General features: G+C 47.2%; 1 protein-coding gene across 5 annotated transcripts in view; it reads right to left on the bottom strand.

The window, feature by feature from the left end:
- Positions 1-2,057: 2,057 nt before the first annotated feature.
- Sik3 (SIK family kinase 3) overlaps positions 2,058-23,234 on the bottom strand; it is a 260,278-nt gene continuing 239,101 nt past the window's right edge. For 2 of the 5 annotated variants that reach the window (XM_008850934.3, XM_017802667.2), the window contains 11 exons: positions 22,805-22,955; positions 21,975-22,100; positions 21,640-21,725; positions 21,056-21,192; positions 19,655-19,994; positions 17,905-18,845; positions 7,549-7,712; positions 6,667-6,799; positions 5,870-5,877; positions 5,711-5,781; positions 2,058-4,253 (listed from right to left, as the gene is read on the bottom strand). In XM_008850934.3, the coding sequence (XP_008849156.1) occupies positions 4,109-4,253; positions 5,711-5,781; positions 5,870-5,877; positions 6,667-6,799; positions 7,549-7,712; positions 17,905-18,845; positions 19,655-19,994; positions 21,056-21,192; positions 21,640-21,725; positions 21,975-22,100; positions 22,805-22,955 (2,302 nt within the window). In that variant the 3' untranslated portion in view covers positions 2,058-4,108. Of the gene's footprint in view, positions 4,254-5,710; positions 5,878-6,666; positions 6,800-7,548; positions 7,713-17,904; positions 18,846-19,654; positions 19,995-21,055; positions 21,193-21,639; positions 21,726-21,974; positions 22,101-22,804; positions 22,956-23,234 lie in introns of all 5 variants that reach the window. The other 3 variants (XM_008850935.3, XM_008850941.3, XM_008850939.3) reach the window with 2 other exon arrangements.

The raw sequence follows: 23,234 nt of genomic DNA, 5'->3' as shown, positions 1-23,234 counted from the left end.
AGCTTTCCATACTGGGCTTACAAGTGTATGCCGTCATACCCAGCTTCCTCCACTCCTCTCTCCCCTCCCCTACCACATACTTACTTGTTAGTGTTAGTGCCACTTTATCATAAGACATTTAGCTTAAAATAGTCTAAACAACTCTTTACAGGAAGACTTTCAGAACAGTCTGGGGGAAACTAACAATAAATTGGGCTCACTGCAGATTGAGACCTGCGTCTGGTCACTGTGAGAGGTGTCAGGTGCCTGCGGTTAGATGATTGAGTGGAGATAGGGCCCATCATTATACCCTTATTCCCATCACCCTTCCTCTCTCATGTTGGGACTCTCTAAAGTGACGCCTTCTGAACTGGGTCACCAAGCATTGGCCTGGGCTCCCCTGACACTTGTGGGTGCTCTAGCAGCCTCATGCATACATGAGTGGATGTTGCCCATGGTGGTAGGACCCCATTTCACAACTTCTGTCTGCACAGGCTGAGGACTCTGGCCCTTGCTGGGCCTGGCACCTCACAGAGAGTCACCAAACATTTGCTGGATGAATGACTGGTACATTGAAGGCTCTCCAGACTGGCAAAAGGTCATATGAACATTTGTGCCAGCCCCTGCTTGGAATATTCACTCAGGGCAGGATGCCAGTCAGGAAGGGGGAGATGGGGCTGAGGAAGGTCACCCTGAGCAGGAACTAGACCCTGGTGTTTTCTACTTGACGGTTTTGTTGCAGCTCTTGTAGTAGTGCTCCTAGGGCAAGAAGGGCACTGTGACCAACTCCACATTACCCTTCTACCTCCCGCTCAAGAGACTGAGGCCTGGAGTCTAACTCTATGGTGGGAGTGTGTGGGGCCTGGTGCCAGCACAAACTCTGAAAGGCTCCTACTTCTCAGAACCCAAGGATGTCCAGGTCTAGATTCAAGAGGTATGTCTTGATTCCTCTGGACACCCACCCTACCTCTAGCCAAAAGTACCTGGTGATTTTGTGGGAGCAGCAACTATGGTGAAATATGTAATGAGTTCTTGGGAGTCTTTTGGGTGCAGTACTGGTTCCAGACCCACCTTGACACTAACAGGAATGTGCACAGCTTGGGGACTTCCAGGGACCCATCTGAGAAGGTCCCCTCTGTTCTGAGCAGTCCATGGTGATTCAGGGACTCCAGGGCTTTCCTGTGTCCTCCCCCTTGTCTCCCCCCCTTTTTTTAAAGACAGGATTTCCCTGTTGCCCCAGCTGGCTTAGAACTTGCTGTGTAGACCAGGCTGGATAACACAGAGATCCGTTTGCCTCTGCCTCCCAAATGCTGGGATTAAAGGCATGCACCCCCATGCCCAGCCCTACTCTTTAAATAGATGATAGATGATAGATAGGTAGATAGATAGATAGATAGATAGATAGATAGATAGATAGATAGATGATAAAATATATAATGCATGTCTGTGGCATCTGTGCAGAGACTTCTCTAGCCACCTTGTGTCTACTCCTCCAGAGGTGGTGTTGGATACTTTGGAACTAGAGTTCCAGGTAGTTGTGAGCCACCTGACAGAGTGCTCTTAAGCACTGAGCTATCTTTCCAGGCCCCCTCACTCTTTCTTTAAGCTCAGTATTCCTCAAAGCTTTCTTCACGAGACTTCAGTTCTCTCTTAGCTGTGCCTAGGATGCAAGAAATCCTGCCCTGCCCACTGGAGTCCAGGAATGGACAAGGAAAATGATAGGAACAGGTCTCCTTTCTGTCCTACACTTACTTGGGTACCACATCAGGCTTGTGGAGTCACTCCATAAAGGTTCCAGTCAGTGCCACCTTAAGACTTTCCTTCCCATCCCTCCTTCACTAGAAACCCAAGGAATCAATTTCCCATCCAACTCTGCAAACACAGCTGTGCCTGAAGGGTAGAGTTCACATGAATGCCTGGAACACATCAGGAGGGTGACCTGCCAGGTTCAGAAGACAGTGAGCTGCTGGAAGTCCCACCTTAAGCCTGGAGACTTCTTTGCCACCTTGTGTCTACTCCTCGACCCCCACCCTGTGTGCATCTCCCAACTAGACTCTGAACTGCAAAGCAAACAACACTTTGGCATTAGAACATAATCAGGTTTTTATTTCTACAACCTCCTACTGTCTAACCAAGTTACTAAGTAGTAAATGTCCCACACAAACAAGGACAAAAGGTCTTAGCAACTTGAGTCTGGAGATTTTCTTTTAAATTCTTTTTTTTAGTTCAACAGAAATGAGAAAGAAAAAAAATACTGACATTTTCAAAGAACAGAAAAAGGAAAGTATATTCATATTCATTCAACATATACTGCACATATTGGTTACTACAATACAAAGCAATGGTGGTTTTCAAAGTAGTTTGCAAGATGGCATGGTTAACAGCTCACTGGCTTCCATCTGGGTGGCTCTGGAGGGTAGTGTCTGCTCTTCCATCAATCCAGTACCATGTAAACAGGTCAGGCTGAGCTTGGGGAGCAGCAGGGTGGGTCCCAGGTGTCCGGCTTGGATAGAGCTCAGGGATGCCAACAATGGCTCTTGGGGCTTTCTTAGGAAGTAAGCTCCCTTCTGGTAGGTAACTGGTGACTCCACCTAGGAGAGGGGTGAATGAAGGCCATGGAAACATGGGATGGGTCCCCAGCAAGGTTCTTGCACTGAAAAAAATCTACTCAAGGACGGTGGGCTCAGGAGCTGAGCTGCAGGTGTCAGTAGAGGACGATGAGCTGTGGGGACCCTGCCAGGCCATCTGGATGCCTTGACTGGCAACTGCTTTCTTCTGTGCAAATTCAGAGGCTGGGCTCCCAGAAAAGAGGGCTGACAGAATGTGTAGGGTCTCTCTCTGGTTTTGAAGACCAGACCCTCACTCAGCCCCCAGACTGCAGAGAAGACTTTGGTTTCCAGCAGCAGAGAGAAAGAAAGGTGACATCAACACTAGCTATTGCGTATGCGCTGCTTCAGCAGGGGAAAGGAGGCCACTGCATGTGTCACTGGCACAAGGGAGAGCAGCTCACAAAACAATGCCAAAGAAAACGCTCAGAGCAAAAGGCGCAAGACACATCCAAACAGAACAGAATCCGGTTAAACATTTCTCTTTTAAACAAAAATTCCTTTTGTCTTTATTAAAATAATAATAACAATAATATCAACATTTATCAGAAACAATTCCTACATGATCAAGAATTAAATTTAGGGGCTGAGGGTGCTGGGGGGAGGAAGAGGTTGAGGGAGAGGCAGGATCCCAGACAACCTCCTATTCTTCCTGCAACAAAGAGGCTGAGAGGGAAAGGCATATATAGATATATAGTCATATATATGCACACATAAATGAAATAAATGAAGCAGTCCTTTTTACAATGTAACAGAATGAGGGTGGAGGTAACACAGAGGTACAGCGCACCGCTGTTGCTATGCAGTCTGGTTGGGGGGAGCCAGCGATGGTAAAAGCAACAGCTTTGCAGGTTACCAGAGGGAAGATGAGCCATACACCAAAGAGGGGCCCATGCTGAGAACTCCTGGCTGGCAACCCATCAGTGCCAGGCCACTCTCTGCCTGTATACTGAAGATCTGATATGGTCTTGCTGGGCCAGATATGGTTCCAGTGGAGCCCAGCAGTACAGGCTGCCAGTTTCCGGGCTCAGTGTGTCTCTCTCTCTTGTTCTCCAAGAGTCAGAGACTAGTGCCCCTGCCCCTTCCCTTTCTTGGTCACTGGGCTTCCAGAGATGCCCTGGTCTAGCATTTGCTCCTGAAGACTGGAGCAGAGGGAGAGAGGCTTCTCTGTGGTGGTTGCAGAAGGGGGAGTCTAGAGCCCCTGAATGCTAACAGTTGGTTCCCCTGCCTCGGAAACACAAAGGAGAAAATAAAAGCAAACAAGAAAGAGAGAAAGAGCTAGATCAAGAAAGGCTGGACAGGGAAAGAAAAAGAAGAAAAGAAAATCGTCTTCAAAAGAAACACCCGAAACAAGAGAAACAGACAGCACAAACAAACCTCCACACAAAAGAAACCACCAACTCAAACACATGAAATACAGTTTCACAAAAGATGGAGAACACGGATTTCCTGTTTATTTCCTTGGTGACTTCGTCATACAAAGGAACATGGCAAAACCCCCTCACAATCCAGACGATGGCCCACTAGCCAGCCCACTGTGGGGAAAGGAGGTGTGTTCTTCTGGTGGACAGGCAGATGGCGAAGTGGTGCAACACTACTAGATATTGTCGGTTGAGACTCAGCCTCCTCCTCCTGAGCTGCACACAGACCTGCGAAGCAGACACAGGACTACTTTAAGAATACAAGATTTAGCCAGGTGTGGTGGCGCACGCCTTTAATCCCAGCACTTAGGAGGCAGAAGCAGGTGGATCTTTGCGAGTTCGAGGCCAGCCTGGTCTACACAGTGAGTTCCAGGACAGCTGGGGCTACGGGGAGACCCTGTATCATAAGACAAAAAAAAACAAAAAAAAGAATACAATGTTCAACTATTCAATTGCAGCCCCAACCCCCTTTTTAAATGTACTGGGGATGGAATTCAAGGCCTTGCACACTTCATTCAAGTGCTCTACCGCTGAGCTACAGTCCCACCATGAAGTCTCTTTCTAAAAATGTCATTAGTGAGAAGAACATGGTGGCATACACCTTTAACCCCAGGACTCAGGAGGCAGAGGCTGGTTGATCTCTGTGAGATTGAGGCCAGCCAGGTCTACACAGTGAGCTGTGGCTACAGGGAGACCATGTTACAAAAAGACTAAAAAAAGAAAAGAAAAAAGAAAGAAAAAGGAAAAAGAAAAACAGTCAGTGGTGCATTCCGCACGCATCTGCCTGGATTCACTTTCCTCAAGTCTCTTCCATCTTTGCAGACAGAACCAGCAGTACTTAGGCACCCACTGTACCAAGCAGTTGGAACCACTCAGCCGCCTGCTTTTTAAAAAATTTATTACTTTTATTTTATGTGTATGAGTGTATTGCCTGCATGTATGTAAGTGTACTCATGTCATACAGTGCCTGAGGAGGACAGAAGAGGCCGTCAGATCCCCTGGAAGTACAGTTATGGACAATGCCAAAGAAAACGCTCAGAGCAAACGGCGCCATGTGGGTTGTTAGCTGCCATGTGGGTGCTGGAATTCGAACCTGGGTCTCCTGAAAGAACATCCAGTGCTCTTAACTGTTAAGCCATCTCTCCAGCTGAACCCCCTCCCCCTGCTTTTTTTAACCACTGGCCTCAGGCTACATATTCTGTGCAGGCTATCCTATGCATCCTATGCGTCCTCCTTACAAACCATGGCTGGGGCTGGGGAAGTATCTTAGTTGGAGAATGCTTGCCTAGCCCTGGTTTATCCTCAGTACCAGAAAAAATAAACCTATGAAGCATGGCTGGACTTGTTCTCTGGCTGGGTTTCGTCCTTCAGGACCGAGTTTAAAGACTACCTCCTTTTCTTGGTGTACCAGTCAGAGGTCACTGACAACTGTCCTCTGGAGCCATAGCTTACTGGGTCTCGTGGGGGCTATGGCATCTATAACATGAGGTGGGTCATGTGTCTTTTCTCCATAATTAAGCCCTAACCCACCCGAAACAAGCACAGCATTTAGTGGAAAAATAGCAGATGGGAAGGTCATATGGGAACAGTGGGGTCATCAAGTTCACTGACTACCATACGTGAAATGAACCCATGAACCCACTGAGGGGATCATGCTAGCACTTGAACACAGGGCTGTGTGGGGCTGGCCAGGGTGGTACTCACTGTTTCTTGCTACACACCAGCCTGCTCCATGCTGAAAGAGACCTCAGGGTGCTTGTAGCTGAGCAGGATGTCTGTAATACATGTGGATGGATGACAAGAGGAATTTGAATGCTGGCTGCCACCACTCAGGTCTGGGTGCGCCTGGCCTCCCAGACTCACCTCACATTCTGCAAGACCAAAGAGAACAGGTGAGATTGGGGGCGGGGGGGTAAGGGGCCAAAAGAGAAAAGGCACCAATCTAGCAATGTATGGCCTGACTCTGGCCCTGACTGAGTGCACAGTAGGCTCTTTAGATGTGAGTGATGGGCTGGGTTGAAGACCCTTCCTGACCACTTTCCCTTCTCCTTTACCCTTTCCTACCCACAAAACCCAGCAACTGATATATGTGGGAGATGATGAGAACTGCTCCCTCAGGCACTTCGTCTTGGGAGGGTGAAAGGGACAACTGTAGTACCTACAAGGAGCCAGGCCAGGGTGCATGTTCTGGGCATGTGCTAAACACTTTACTCACAGGAGTCTAGCACCCCTCAACAACAAAAGCTGGGACACTGGCACTATTCTCTTGATCGCTTCACACGCAAGGACCTGGGATACAGGGGGTTAAAAGCCCTGCCTGTGGAGCCTGGAAAGGGTAGACCTGTCCATTACCAGGCCTCCTTTATGGTCATCCTCCCTACCCTGGTTTTAAAAGGATGGAGAACTGTTCCATTAGGAGGCAAGGCTCTCTAAGGAGCTGCTGAGGTATATCTTCTTGCAGCACTGAACGTGGACTATGACAGCCCTGTGCTGATAGAAACCAGCCCTCCTTACACACCCACACTCAGGGAGACGTGGGGAGGGGCATTATGTGCAGAGCTTCACAGGGATGCACTCAGTCTTCTCATGAAGTCTTTCCACAGAAAATGGTAGTGGTCCCTCTAGGAATGACCCTGGGGTGCCCACACATAAGGCCTTACCCTCATTTTCCCCATCCTGAAGCTGCTGGCTGCCCATGAGTGAAGACTGACTGAGAACTGCATCTGACATCCGGGCGGAACTAAGAGCTTTCCCTGCTACCAGACTCATTCCTGGCAAGTTATCCAGCTGCACCTGCAGAAAACAGGAGAAGGAATAAGGCCAGTGGAGAATGTAGCACTCTCAGGGGACCCTCAGGGACAGCTGTTCCCTCTAAAACAGCCTAGCCAAAGGGTAGCCTGGGAGAATCCCTCCCTTCCTCTACAGAATCATCCCAGGAACAAGCAGCAATGGTGACACTGGGGCACCAGGTACCATATCTCATCACCTCTGCCCGTCCAGCACTCTGCACTCTGTGGTGATGGCACTGATCTCTAGTGCCCTGTGTAACCTGGTGGCTACTGAGCATGTGACATCTGACTAATATGACCAAGTTTGTAATTGTATATGACTTCAATACATTTACATTTGAATAGCCACAAACTGGCTGGTGGCTACCCCCAAAGGGTGTGGCCAGGTCAACAAGGCTTTACTGATAGATCAATCCTCAAGGAAGTCAGATTAAGTATAAGTGTAAAGAGCCCCTAGAAGCAGATCAAGAGTCAAGGGTTTGTTTGCTGGCGCCTGAGTTTAGACTTCTGGGAGAGGCTGAGTAAGACCCCAGACCCCAACTCATTTGATTCCTAAGTCTAAAATTTGAATGAAAACTTCTGCTGGAACTCCACTGGAGTTAAGGCTGGTCTGTTAGGGGAGATTCAAAGAAATGCTCCCATAGTTCCCAGAAGGGCTGAACTCTGAGTGCAAAGAGGGGAAGAGTGGCTGTTTTTGTTTTCAAGTTGGGATGGGCAGGAGATTCCACCTCTGAGAAGCAGGAGCCAACATACATAAGCATCATCACTGTTCTGGATGGTGTGGTGCCTCTGGAGGGTCCGGGGCCTGAGGTGCTCACTGACGGAAGGCCGTGTCGGATACCTGAACCCGTTGTGATCCGGCAGCTCCATTGCTTGCCCTGGAGAACTTCTATCCATGCAATTCCCTATGACAGACTCTGAGGACACAGAGCATAGTCAGGTGAGTGGGCCCAGAGCAGCTCCTAGCAATGCCAATTCACGTGAAAGCCTGGCAGGAGACAATGAGCCAGAGCACACCCACCTCTGCCCAAAGGCCAGTCCTCAGCCGGCTGGGCACTGGCATTTAGAGGAGCCTGGACAGGCTGGCAACTCCAAGTCCTACAGAAAAGTTGAGTTTCTTCAAACTTTAGCTTTTTCCACTCTAAGCCCCAAGAGAAAAAGCACATCTAAAGGGTGTGAGTTGGGTCACATGGATCTCTTCTTCCTCCATCTCTCTGCGGACTTAGCTTGTGCTATGCTCCTAAATGAGATACCTCAGTAGGGGTAACTCTGGAGCTGCCAGGAACCTCTGGCCTGCACTCTAAGGATGCCTCCTCTCTCCTTTCTTGGTTTCCACCTCAGCACCATCCCAAGCCTTTCCTCTTGCTGCGTCCAGCTCCACTCATGGCTCCTCTGCCCTTCATAAGCAAACACTCACATTTCCCTGCTTGACTTTGCTCCCCAAGGTTACCTGGACAACATCATCTAAGTTCATAGCTTCAACTACACTGCCTCTGCAGAAAGAATCACTGAAATAGGGCCAGTCAGATGGCTCAGTGGGTAGAAGCACTTGCTGCCAAGCCTGATGATCTGAGTTCAAGTCCCAGAACCCACATGATAGGAGAACTGACTCCTACAAGTTGTCTGATCTTCATACACACACACACACACACACACACACACACACACACACACACACACACACACACACACACACACACACAGAGTATAGAAAACATTGTTGAAATGCTTTTTTAATAAATCAATCTTTAAAAATAAAATCCAGCCAAATCAGATCCATTATTTCCTTGGCTATCTAATTAGTATGTTAACACTTACCATGTCCAATTCCAAACTCATCAACTTCCTTAGAATCTTTACTCCTTTAGACACCCTTGCTTTGGCATCGCATCTTCCTAATCTTTAAGGTATAAGCTCTTGAAGTCACAACTGATTCCTTATTCCTGGTCCCACAACAGTTAGAAGTCTAAAAAAAAATCCACCTGTGCAATGGTGGACACATCAGTCTCCAAACTTTACAATCTCACTGAAGGTCATTGCCTGTTACCTACATTATTTTCTAATCAGCTCCTAACAACTACCCTATGAAGATTACACTTGCTTTTTTTCCTTCTTCTGAAATTTTTTTAGTGTATGTGTATGTGTGTGTGTGTGTGTGTGTGTGTATGTCTGCAGGTGCATGCACCCATGCATGTGCATGTGGAAGCCAGAGAAGGTCATCCGGTGTCTTCCTCTATTGTTTTCAATTTCATTCCCTTGAGAAAGGGTCTTGCAGAACTGGAAGCTCACTGTTTCAGCTAGGCTGGCTGGCCAATGAGCTTCCAGGATCCTCCTGTCTTTGTCCCCCAGTGCTGGGGTTATAGGAATATGCAGTCATGCCTGGCATTTTATTTGTGTGTTGGGGATTTGAACTCAGGTTCTCATGTTTACACAGCAAGTGCTCTTAACCACTGAGCCATCTCCCCAGTCCCTCCCACCCCCTTTTGTTATTGTTGCAGTGGTAAGGCTGAGCCCAGCTCACACATACTAGGGATGCTTCCTACCACTGAGTGATATACATCCCCAGCCCTTTAGTATTTTTTATTTTGAGACAGGGTCTCACTAAGTTACCCCAGCCTTGAACTCACTTGGTATCCCAGGCTTGAACAGTGTTCAATCCCTTGAACTTGTGATCCTCCTGCCCAGCTTCCTGAGTAGTTGGGATTACAGGTGTGTGCAGGCCTGGATTAAAGATTATGCTATTTCTTTTTATTTATATATATAACTACTGTGTGTATGTACATACCTCATGTGCATGCCGGACACCCTAAGAGGACAGAAGAGGGCACTGAATCTCCTGAACTGGAGTTATAGGTAGTTGTGAGCAGTCAAATGGGTGCTAGGAACTGAACTGGGATCCTCTGCAAAAGCAGCCAGTGCTCTTAACCGCTGAGCCATCTTTCCAGCCAAGATTACGCTTTCTGTAATCGATACACTTAGTTTCACAACACTGCCCAGGCCCGTCTACCAAAGGGCCTCTCACACCATCCTCTACTCTACTCCACTCCACACTCTAGTCAGGTGCAATCACTCAGCTCTTCCTGCCCAGTCACAGTTCTATGCATTTGCTCTTGCTGCTCCGGGGTCTGAAGGACATGGTTCTTTTACCTCCATTCCTGCCCATCCAAGCCACCTCATTCTTCTAGGTGCATCTCAAATGGAAATAGAAGGACTCCTTAAACTTCAGAAGAATGCCTCTGATTGTTCTCATGTGACTTGGTACCAATCAGCAGAGTGCTTGTCCTCATCATTACTACTGGATGAGAAGTTCTTTGATGCTAAGAACTGTGCCTTATGCATGCCTGGGAGCTTCAGTGTTCCAGAGCACTGTCCTACCATCGGTGAGGGTCTCATGACTTTCTCTCTAACAGATGGTCATATACACTCTCCTCATATGGGTTCTGTTCCTCCAGAATCCTGCAATTCTGTGGCCTGGAATCTGGAGGAAAATCAGTTTCTTCTTGATCCAGGCCAGTTAAGGAGACTACCAGGGCCGTACCTAAGTGAACAGGACCTTCTGGGCAGCACCTTCTGTCTTCAGCTTGTGAGAGCCTAGGACTTAAGCATGTGTTCTTTGGTTTTGTGAGGCAAGGCTTTTTGGAAACCACTGGTCTATCTCCTGATAAATCTATTACTGATGAACCCAAGTTTTAAAAATATCTTCTTACTGGGAAACACAGAGCTAATGCTAACTGTGCTATTCCAGTATTCATTAAACAGCACAAGCAAACACACAGGCTATGGGTTCAGGTTTCTAAATCTCAATGGCCTCTTATGATGATCAGGGTTAGGGCTAGGCTTAGGGGCTGGTATAAGATGGGAAAGCCTGGGTGGGGATTAACTGACATGCACATTGCTAGGAATGTAAGACATTCAAGGTGAAAACCAGGTGAAGCTGTGAGGAATCTTTTTCTGAGTGAACAGGGCAAAGGAAAAGCTGAAATTATTATTTTGCTACTGAGTGTTAAAAGTCAGCAGAAGGAGGAAGATAAAAGTAAGCCCACAGGAGAAAACCTACTTTTTCTGTGGGATTTCCTCACCATCTTGCTCACTCAGCCAATTCCTTTCAGCGGACACAGCTCCTGTGTGACCTCAGGGCAACCAAAACTACTGGTCAGAAGGGGAAGGAGCTTGAGAAGTTGCTGATTCTCCAGCCCTGCCCAGACACAGCACTGGCTGCTTTTTTTTATATGCCCTTTCTCTCACACACACACACACACACACACACACACACACACACACACACACACACACACACAAATAAATGAATGTAATATAATAATAATAATTAATAATAATAAAGGGCTAGCAAGATGGCTTAGTGGATAAATGTACTTACCACTTAGCCTGATGACCTGAGTTCAATCCCTGGGATTCACATGGTAGAAGGAGAGAACCTACAAATTGTCCTCTGACCACCTCATGTGGGCCATGGCACATATCCCCTCATACCAAAAAACTAACCAACCAAACAAACAAAAGACATGTTTAAAAAAAAAAAAAAGGATGTTAGGGCATTAGAGATACACCCCAATGGGGTTTGGACTTGGATCCTCCTTTCTCTCTCTCTTATTTCCCAGTCAAGATGAGATGAGCAGCCTTGGTCCACACACACTCCCTGCCATGATGTTCTGCCTTACCACAGGCCCCAAAGCAAAAGGGACAAATTATGGGCTAAAAGTTCTGAAACCCTGAGCCAGAATAAACCTTTCTCTTTGTAAGTTGGATTTCCCAGGCATTTTGTTAGAGCGACAGAGGCATAAAAGAAAGAATCTAAGGACCAAGTCAGGAAACTTAAGCCAGGATCCAGCTTCACCACCACCAGGGTGTACAAAGCTGGGCAGGTCAGTTAACTTCTCCTTAGCCTCAAGTCCTTATCTGATAGATGGTGATTGTGTCAGGACTCAAAAACAAAACAAAACAAAACCCCCAAAACAGGAAGGTCTTTGATAAAAATGTGAAGGATTCCACAGGTGAAATGGAAGTGTTGGGGTCAGCAAGAATAAGGCCTGAAGTCCTTCCTGTCATTTGGTATGATGAGACCTACAGACTACAGGGGTGTGAAAGGAACTGACCAAGGAACTTCAGGAGCTAGAGAGGCCAGCAGGCTCGCAGAAGGATATATAATGTAGGGAAGATGACTTCTAAGAGCTGGAAGGGTGCAGAAGGTAGAATGACTATCTGATCGTGAGAGGGGAAAAAAGTAAAAATGGATCCAAGGCACACCACCTGCCTACCCGGGGGAACTCTGGGGCAGCTTGTGTAACTCTGTTGAATCTGTCAATGTTGACTTATCCTTACTCATTTACTGGTTTTTAAGAGTAAATGAGAGAAAAGACATGTTTGCATGCCCCTCTTAAGGGTGCTAAGGGGTAACCTCTTAACCTCTCCAAGGCTGTCAGCATTTTATCCTCTAAGAGGCCCACAACTGACAGGGCTCAGAGATGATGTGTTTTTCTTTGTGAATTTAAATTGGAAATCTCATTGTATAAACTGGCTGCACTACTCTGTTTTTTACTTACAAAATCAAAAAAACTTCAGCCTAGCTGGGTATGGTGGCGAACATCTTTAATCCTAGCATTTGGGAAGCAGAGGAAGGTGGATCTCTGTGAATTCAAGGCCAACCTGGTCTACATAGCAAGCTCCAGGCCAGCCAGAGCTACAGGGAGACCCTGTCTCAAAACCAACCAAAACAAAACATAACACAACACAACAAAACAAAACTTCAGCCTATGTAACATTGCTCTGAAACTTTCATGCACTTGAGAGAAATTTTTGGCAAACTGCTTGCTCAGTGCGCTGGCACTCCTACTGGCTGGAGGCAAACAGCCACACAGGAAAGAGGAAACCACAGAGAGTGACATAAGGGCATCTAGGTTTCCTTGACTAACACCGGTGCGTTCTGTTTATCCCTTAAGAAATACTAGAAAGTTCATGTGAGCTCTGTTCTTTTAAATAGTAGCACCTATTCCATAGTATTTCCTGATATGGCCCTGTATGACCAGACACTTCCTGAAGGTAGGTTCTTCATCTTTTCCCTTCCACGTTCCCAAGACACCTACAACACAGTCTTGTGCAAAGGTAAGTCAGTAACTTGTATTCAACTGTTCTATCATGGAAGTAACAGGTTAAGTGTCTGGAGCCTGCAACTGTACTGAGGACGGTTGTTCAAGGGACCAGCAGGCTTTCCTCCCTGAGCAAACAGGAAAACAAGGAGTGTCTTGCACTTGCCTGTAGTCTGGTGGAACAGTGTTTTCACCCTTGCTTTGCAAAAGTGACAGTAAATTATCTGTGAGATTTCTTTTTCATTTATCATTACTGTGTGTATGTATGATATGTATCTGGGCGAGTATGTGCCACGGCACATGTGTAGAGGTCAGAAAACAAATCTGTGGAGTTGTTTCTCTTTTTCTACCGTTACATGAGTTTCGGGAATGAAATTCAGTCTCTCAAGTTTGCATGGCAAGTGCTTTACCCCTTGAATCATCTCGACAATTTTTACTCTGATAAAGTAAAAAATGTAGAGAGGTATAATGACATAAGCCTGTAATCCCAGTACCTGGAAAGCCAAGTAGCATGAGTTTAAGGCTAGCCTGGGCTACACAGTGAGTAGGGTAGGAAGAAAAACTGTAATCTTTAAAAGAGGTCAGGTCAAAGCAGCTTCTACTGAAAGGGGATCTTAACATATGCTGCTTAGGTGAGTGTTGTAAACACATGGCTGGCTGGGTCAGAAGCACCAAGGTGCAGCATGCCATGCACCTCCTATGGGGCATTTAGCTTAGTACCTTTCATTACATAGATGAACAAATGGAAGAGTGTTTGCACAACTAGCCCCTGGGCATCGAGTTAACTCATGTTACCATAAGGACGATGGGAACCCCTTCAGAAAAAAATCACTTTAAACACATAGAAACACACATCCTTGGGGGGAGGGAACCAACTGGAACAGCAAGCACTGGGTTTAATTAGGCCATTAACGCCTCCACTGCATTATTTCAGGATTCTTGGTCTTAACTTCACATCATCATGTATCTTTGGCTTTATTGAAGGTAAGTGTGTATGTGGTTCTCAAAGGCACAACATAAAGATAGATATTAGAAAGAGACAGGGGGCCGGGCATGGTGGCCCTCGCCGTTAATCCCAGCACTCAGGAGGCAGAGGCAGGCAGATCTCTGTGAGTTCGAGGCCAGCCTGGTCTCCATAGTGAATCCAGGACAGCTGGGGCTATAGGGAGACCCTGTCTCAAAAAGACAAAAAAAAAAGAAAGAAAGACAGGGGTAGAGTGTTCAAGCCATGTCTGTAGCCAAGGTAAAGGTACACGTTAGTAAACTGGGTAGAAAGGAGGGTGACTCATCTCTGCAATGCACTGGCAAGCATGGCAAGAGTAAAGGTGAAGTTTCTAGAAAATCTCCTGTCAAAGGTCAGAGGAAAAAGGACCTCATGAAGTGAAGGCCACTCAGCAAAAGTCAGAACAAGGCTACAAGGGCAAGGCAGCTTTGAACAGAAACCGGTAGGGTTGTATGTAAGGCTTGACTCTTTCAGGAGCTAACAAAATGTTTGTAGGGGATGATGGCAGTGATGGTGGTAGATGTAAGACCACAGGGAAAAGTCAAGGGGAGGAAGTAATGGTGCTCAGTCAGCGAGAGAAGGACAGACTTGATGAATGAACTATAACCATGCAGTATAGACCTGAAGCGAAGCCCTGTGACTTGAAAGAAGAGCTCTGACTGGGACCAGCTGACAGAGTGCAGATCACGCAGAAACTGCTCTAATTGCCAGGAGAATAGAACAGTGTCACAATTCTATTTTGCAGTTAAACCTAGACAAAAGTTCTTCATTTTAGAAAATCACTGTCCTTGGCTTCTCCTAATTCCCCGTGTGACATACTCCAAGCTGACCAAGCCTGCGTGCAAAGCTTTCCTTATTCTTTCCTGCTTCTCCCCCAAACCCAAATAGCAGAATCCTCTCCACCCACGTATTATTTAACTCTTGGAAACCCTCCCTATTCTTCTGTAGAGCTGACATCTCCCTCTGCTGCTGCTGCAGTGTGTGCACTGACCATGTTGGCTTCTGTCAACAGGGAGCATCCAGAGGGGCTTTTCTGACAACAGGGGACAGTGGTTGAGTGTGACCTCTGCAGGCTTGATGTACACAGGACTCATGTGGGTGAAAAAGGAGAGAAACGAAAACAACTTTCTAACAACACTTCAAAAGGTATTTAAGAAGCTAGGGCTAAAGAGATTTCTCAGTGGTTAAGAGCACTGACTGCAGGCCAGGTGTGGTGGCATAAGCCTTTTAATCCCAGGACTTGGGAGGCAGAGGCAGGTGTCTCTCTATGAGTTCAAAGGCCAGGCTGGTCTCATAGTGAGTTCCAAGCCGGCTGGGGCTACAGGGAGACCCTGTCTCAAAAGAGCACTGATTGCTGTTGCAGAGGAGAAGACCCAGGTTCAGATCCCAGCACCCACATGGTGACTAACAACAGTCCGCAACTCCAGTTCCAGGGGATCCTGTGGGTATTGCATGACACAGGTGCACTTACATACATGCAGGCAATACACTAATACACCTAAAATAAAAATAATAAAGAATTTTTTTTTTGCCTTTTTGAGACAGGGTCTTCCCAAAGCCCCAGGTGGCCTGGAACTCACTCTGACCAGGCTGGCCTTGAATTCACAAAGATCCGCCTGCCTCTGCCTTCCCAAGTGCTGGAATTAAAGGCATGCGCCACCACACCTGGCTAGAAAATATTTTTTTAAGAAGGTATTTAAGGGGCTAGAGAGATGGCTCAGCGGTTAAGCATGTATGTGTACTGCTCTTCCAGAGGCCCTGAGTTCAATTCTCAGCACCCATGTCAGTTCATAGCATCCGTAACTCTAGCAGTGCATCATATGCACACACGCGCGCACACGCGCACACACACACACACACACACGCACACACACAGAATAAAAAAAATAAAAATAAAATAAAACAAAAACAAGGAGTATTTAAATACATGCCAACTCAGGGCTGGGGGAACAGGAGGGAGAGGCACTATTCCCTCCAGTTTTGTTCCACCTTCAGCACCTTGCACACCAGGACACACTCAAGAATCTGTTGGGATGATGGCCTGACTGTCGGGTTCAGCTGCCACTTGCCAGCTCTGACCTGTGGGCAAGTTACATATATCTAAGTATCCATGGCCTCATTAGTAAATGGGGTTAATGGGCCACTGTAAGGGTTAAAATAAGGGAAGCCAGAGCGGCTCAATAGTAGAGAAAGCTCACCTAGCATGTGTGAGGGGACCTGGCATCTATCCCCAGCACCACAAAAAGAAAAATAAGGAAGATTGCATGAGCTTACATGGGCTAGCATCTGGTGGGTGCACAGGGAAGGCACGTGTGCTTTGAATACAGGTTACAGTGAGCTAATCCACTAGCTTTCCTCACACAGGATTCCTGTCCACACTGTGTTCATTACACCCACCCCATGTCCTCTAGAGCACACCCAGCAACAGGAAGTTCCCAGGCTGCTGGGGCAGCCTAGGCTGTTAGTTTCTTGCAATGGTCTTCCACAGGGAGTTAAAATTTGCTGCAATTTCTATCCTGATCTAGTATGCTCCATAACATGAAAAGGTGGATCCTTTCTTCCACTTGACAGGTCTGTTTCTCCTTCGTTCCCTCTCAACCCAAAACATCCCCAGGTCTGTCTGCTGCTATTTATTCCATATATGACCTGTTCAGAAAGTTCCATCTCAAGTACAGCCGTGGGAACACAACACACCGGCAGAGGGTGGACCTCTGAGTTGTAAGAACCATCTGCACAAAAGGTCAGGATTTAGGTGTCATTTCATGCAATGCATTTCTCTCCTACCCAAGCACTTAATAAGCACAACTGACACCACTCTGACTTCATATAACCTACTCTGCACTGAAGGTTCTGATCACCCTCAGAGCTGAGTTGTGTGTGTTGACTTTAAAGGACAGGGCAAGAGGTCCAGACAGCTCCAAGCAGGGATAGATGGAGGGAATGCTCAGAGTTGCAGTCTGTGGGTTAAGTCCATTTTAATTCCTTTGTTGGCTATGGGGAGGATGGGCACATTGCAAGGTCTGTGTGGCAGGGGATAGCGGTGCTGGTTTTGTCTGGATAAACACGAGAATGCTAATAGAACAATTTCTGAGTATCATTCACTGATAGAAACCCTCATCTCCTTCGAATAAAAAAGGGCATCTTTACACATAGCTTATACCATTTGTTTCAGACTTTTCTTTTTTCTTTTTTTTTTTTTCTTTTTTTTTTTTTCTTTTTTTTTTTTTCTTTTTTTTTTTTTCTTTTTTTTTTTTTCTTTTTTTTTTGTCTTTTTGAGACAGGGTCTCCTTATAGCCCCAGCTGGCCTCTGCCCCCCAAGTGCTGGGATTAAAGGCATGCGCCACCACACCCAGCTTGTTTCAGACATTTATGTGCCTGTCTTTCTCACACTGACATTATGCCTAACTACAAATACCTGAATCTTCACAAAACTCTGCAAAGGACCATTATTCACCCTGTTTCTTTTTTACGGAAGAGGGAGGCAGAACCCAAGAGTTTAAGGTTCTCATACTGGGGACAGAGGTGAGAGACCTAGGCTTGGGGCTTCTACCCCTCAGTCCCACACTGTGCACAACACAATTCCTTAGTGCTGATTGACTGTTTCTACTGCAGAAGCTTTCTAACAATAGTCAGGCATTCAGGGAAACAGAACACATCTTTCAGACTGATCTGGGTTCTAATTATCCACTATCATTTATTTATTTTTGTTTATTTTGTTTTGTTTTTTGAGACAGGGTCTCCCTTGCATCCCCAGCTGACCTGGAACTAACTATGTAGACCAGACTGGCCCCTGCCTCAGGAGTGCTGGGACTAAAGGCATGTGCCACCACACGTGGCTCTCACATGCTTCTCCCCCAAATGGTCCTGAAGGATCTTCTCAGTATTCTTTACAGGATTCTTTATTTCTTAGGAACACAGAGTATTAGCTGAACCCAGCTAATATTCCTGCACACTTAAATTAGGCTAGACTGGACCAGGACTTTACTTTGAAGGAACTCTTACCTCGGCTGGGCACCTTATTTCTACTGAATGTGGCAGCTGGCTGGTGTCCGTAGGGATGGAGCCCCAGCTCCCGGACCTGACTCACAGTTCCCAGCAAAGACTCAGGGTCCCCCGGGCCACTGGTACTCAAGAGCAGAGGGTTGTTGTGGCAACCTTTGGTCAGTGTGCTTGAGCTCTTGCTGTCTAGGAAGCCCTCCTTGGCCCCCTCACATGAGCAGTCCTCTTCCATGCTCTCTGAATGCATTAGTGCTAGGTGATGAGCATACCCATGGGTCGGAGTAGGTGAGGAAACCTGTGAGATACATTCTTGTGCCCTGATCTGTAGAAGATGCTGGGGGCTGGTGTGGTGGTGATGATACGAGTCAGCATTTTGATAAGACAAAGCCTGGCGCTCAGTCATACTCTGTCCCCCAAGGCTGGGAGCCAGGCTCCCAGCATCCCCTTGGCTCATATGCCTGAACAATTCGTGGTACTCTTGCTGCTGCTGCTGCTGCTGTTGTTGCTGCTGCTGCTGCTGTTGCTGCTGCTGTTGTTGCTGCTGTCGCTGCTGCTGCTGCTGCTGCTGCTGCCTTTTAACGAACTGTGCAAACTCTGCTGGAGGCAGCCGAATGTCCGAGTGGCCAGTGAGCGAATGCCGGGGTGAGAGCAGTCCTTGAAGGATATGGGGTACCTGCTGGTGTCTGCTGTAGTCTGGCGGTGTGGGGGACAGCAGGGCCTGCTGTAGTGCTGATGTGGTATAGTGTGGTGGCTGCTGATGTGCACTGGGAGGGAAGGTGGGGAATTGGTCAAGTGGATGGATTTCCAGGGCTTGAGCTGGAGGAAACCCCACTCCTGCTGAAAGGCTGTAGCTGCTGGGGGACCCCCGAGACTGGTCCGAAAACAGATGGGGGTGTAAATGCGCCTGGTCATAGTTGGCAGGGGAGAACCGATTCACGTTCAAGCTGCAGACACAAAAGGGTGTGAGTACCAGGCATGTGAGTAACAAGTACGCTAATCCCCCTGGCATGATCCTTCCTTAACTGGAAGCTTCCACATTATAGAGAACTGTGCTGTGACAGGAAAGGGGGACACATACACACCCTCACTGTCCCCTCAGCTACTTATCCAAATCTTTTAAGAGACTTGAGAGTACAGTTATCCTGAAAGCAACTAGCTGGCCTTTGTTTCTTTGGTTTTTGGACAGGGTCTCATGCAGCCCAGGCTAGCTTCTAACTCATTATATAGCTGAGGATGACCTTAAACTCATAATCTTCTTGCCTCCACCTCCAGAGAGCTGAGATGACAGGTATGTGCTACCACACCTGGTTTATGCAGTGCTGAGGACAGAACTGGGGGCTTTGTGCACGCTAGACAAGCACTCTGCCCACTGAGCCACATCCTCAGCCTAATCTGGCCTCTCTTGAAATGTCATTTGAGCTATTGAGAGGCACCAGTCTCTTAGAAGAAGAACAGAGAAGGAAAGGTTCTCCAGGGGAGTTGGTATCTTTTTGAATTTCTCTAACAAGGCCTTTTCTTTCCTACAAGCAATCCATTGGTAAGGTACGGTGCCATTTTCCTCCTTTCTCATCATCCTTTTGGTCCATAGCTTACAAGCTCATCCTAAACCCATCATCCTGCCTTTACAAAGGGAGACGGAGACACAAGAGTACAGGCTAGTCAGTCAGACTCCCTTTCCTCCTCCCTCATTCTGTTAAGTAGCTGCTTCTTCAGATCACCTAGATAGGGGCTGGGTGACACCAGGCAGCCTTACCTGTGAGCCTCTGCGCTGTCAGCACTCAGTTGCTTGGACAAGGGCCGGTGCCCATAGCTGAAGGAAGCCATTAAGTTGGTACGGTGCTGCATCTGAATCTGACTGGCACTGGGGCTGATAGAAGTGCCCCGCCCTGCAGAGCTTGCAGCTGCCCCTGACATGCTGCTGAGCATGTCAACTGGCTCCTGTACTTGGATGGTCACCTGTTGTGACTGGCTAGGCTGCTGCATGCCCAAGCAGGTTAGTGCCATGCTGGGAGGTGGGGAACAGTTCTCGGGCTGCTGCTGGAAGATTGCACCACGAGAGGGTAAGCCTTGAAACTGGGAAGGAGATGCAGTACCTGCAGAGAAAAGAACCGAAGGGTAACCTAGTACCTGAGTTACCTGCCTGTCAGAGGACAGCATCCAGATCAGCCTTCTCTTTTTCTTTTTCTTTTTCTTTTTTTCTTTTGTGGTCTTTTTGAGACAGGGTCTCCCTGTAGCCCCAGCTGGCCTGAAACTCACTATGTAGACCAGGCTGGCCTTGAACTCACAGAGATCTGCCTGCCTCTGTCTCCCAGGTGCTGGGATTAAAGATGTGTGCCACCACACCTGGCTAGATCAGCCTTCTTAAACTTTACAATACACAAGACAAGACCAGAGAACTTGTTAGAATCCTACTCACCAGGTCCTACCACAGAACTATGACTCAGTAGGTCAGGTGGGTCCCCAAGAATTTGTATTTCCAACCAACTCCCATAAAAGCTAGTCTATGGTCACCCTAGGTATAGACAGTGCTTCTTGAACTTAGAAGTACATAACAACAATCTGGGGATTAGGTTAAACTGCACATTCTGATATGGCCAACATTGCTGGTTTGGGAACTCTACTTTGAGGAGGAAGAGCCTAAAGACCAATTCCAATGCTTCTCAGGAATGTCAAGGGAAACTAAAAAGGAACCTGGATGGTGTAAAGGTCTCTGAAGAAATAAACCCATCAGTCTAGTCGCTTCACCTCCATCTAAATAAGGGGGCCTTGCTTGCACTGTGGGTAGCCACACAGAGGTGATGACAACACGGCTCTGGCAGTAGCCCTTTTCATTTGGTATGATTGGAGACAGTTTCAGTAAAAACATTAATAATGGCTAACCTATATTAAGGACTATTTCTGTTAGATACTGTTCCAAGTACTTTACATATATCTATTATGTATTGCTATTTACCCAGTCAAAACATTGACAGGACAAGGATTCCAAACAAAGCATATGGCTGCAGGGCCCCCACTTCTGACAACCAAGTAATGTTGCCTTTCAGAGAGTTTCTGACACTCAAGACTAAGATCGCAAAACAAAACAAGAAATCAATAAATAAAATCTAAAGACTAAGATAGATTTTCCCCCATGTGGCACACCCAATTGACACACCTGTCTCTGTGTGGTCCCTCCACTCACAGTGAGATGGAATCATGGTGCTGCCCACTGGGGGAGGGCTATTACTTGGCTGCCTGAAGAGATGGTTGTTGGGGTGGTTGGGGGGTGGGCTTGAAGGCTGAATCCTTAACCTTAAAAATGATAAAACAGATAAATGAACTTCCTGAGGTGAACAAAGACATTCAGGTTAACTTTTAGCCAGATAACACACACAAGTAGAAACCACATTTTAGTTCTGGTAGGCTATCACAGTGGAAAGCCACACATACAGCATCTACACAGTGGATTCTAATCCGGTCCACAACTTGTTTTTCCAATTTTTCCCACCATAAAGGCAGAGCTCACTGCACCTGGCCTGCAAAGGATGTCAGAGTATAGATGTTCATGGGGCTAAGGAAATGAAATGGCAACGGAAGTTGGAATTTCAGGAAGCCTCTTCAACTTCAAATCAGTTTTTCTGTTTTTCAGGAAGATTCTTCCAAAACACATGCTCAAGCCAGTCAGTTTCTCCTATGAGTCAGCCCAAGGATGCCATACTGTAGAGCTGATGGCTTAATGAGTACAAAATGGTTTCTTACCTCTGGAGCTGGTGGGTGAGGAGAGCTGGCTGATTTTCACACGCAGCCTGAAGAGGTGGGGAGGGCTGAGGAGGACAGATAGATTCCTAAAACATACATGGGGTGGGGGAGGAGAATAAGCATGAGTTGGAAAGTTAATCAGAGTTTTTCTTGGGAAGGTAAGACACAGGAAGAATTATCTGTGACTCAGACTTAAATTTCTGTGAGTCACCAAAGGGTTTAGTCACCTTCACTTAAACATGTCAACCATAAACATAACTAAAACTCCACTTTGCTCTGAGTGTCTTCCAAAATGCCCAGGCAAATAAGCCTGAAAGCAAAAAGTGAGGGCCTACTTGAATTTGTTGCTGGAGGATTTGATGGTGCTGCTCCTGCTGGTAAAGCATATGTTGCTGCTGAGTCTTCTCCAGGGCTCTCTCATCAATCTGCCCCCCGTACATCTTCTGCAGCTGCTCACACTCCTGAAGGGAAAACAATTGACACAGATGGGCTACAGCTAGGCCCACCCCATGCAGTGATCTCAGCAGATGCAGATCTGGCCCCAGGTGTCATGGGCAGAAAGTACCACGAGAGAAGGAAGGGTGTCCTTGATGGGCACTCAGACAGGGACCTTCACGTTCTGCTCTGTGGGAATGAGTAGGAAATGCCAAGGACACACCACAGCCTGTGCACAAGCGAGTGTCCAGTGTGAAAGCTGTGTACTAACCATGCCATGTACAGCTTGGTCATCAGGAGAGGAGAAAGGAAACCAGCCCAACGCAGCCTGAAGGCAGGTTTCCTGCCTCTGGGAGCACATTCCATACCAGTTGGAGACTATGCCTGGCATAACACAAGCAGAACAGACTCCACGAAGACCCAGTGCCCTGCACTGCAAAGGGAATGCCAAACTGCTTAGAAGAACCTTCCTTGGTGCTTCCAACTGAAACCCAAACTCAGAGAAGCCCTTCCAATGCACTAGAGACAGCAGAAAATGTTCTATCTCTTCATGAGGGAATCAGGTTTGATCGAGGGGAGAGCTGTGCCTAACACAGAAGGACAACAGAAAGCTACACTGCTTTAAGTTACAAAGCTTCACTGTTGCTGACATGAAGGAGGAAGTAAGGTACTTCCCCAGTCCTCCAACACTGCTCTGCTACCCAGAGATGTCTGCCATCTCTCCCATTACCTGCTGCAACTGCTTGATGCTGCTGTTGTTGCCCAATTTTTCCAGGTGAGCTTTGAAGGCCTGGATGCTTGCAGCCCCATCTGAGAACCGGCGCACAGGGGAGAAACGCTCCGTAGGGAGGTGCAGGGTGTTGGAGTCCTTGTAGGTAGAGCTGAATACATGGGAAGAGAAGGTTAGGGGCTAGGATTCAGAGGTTTTGACCAATCACACCGGGATTGCTGTTCCAGATGAACACAGGGCAGTGGGCTGCACGGGTAGCCCTGTGTATCACACCACTTTCATGCCATTTCCAGGAGCTGCCTGCTTCCCCTAGTCTGCTTCCGTTCAGAGGGCTCCAGGTTCTCATTTTCCATCTCCACTTACCTTCAGCTGGTCTAATTCCCAGGCCCGGTGAGGTTCTGGGTCCATTACATCCAGTTTTTTTTTTTTT

The sequence above is a fragment of the Nannospalax galili genome, unplaced genomic scaffold (assembly GCF_000622305.1).
Source record: "Nannospalax galili isolate Female #2095 unplaced genomic scaffold, S.galili_v1.0 scaffold265, whole genome shotgun sequence".
Classification (NCBI taxonomy): Eukaryota; Metazoa; Chordata; class Mammalia; order Rodentia; family Spalacidae; genus Nannospalax; species Nannospalax galili.
Note: the sequence above shows the minus strand (reverse complement) of the source record. Positions and strands in the feature narration are given on the sequence as shown.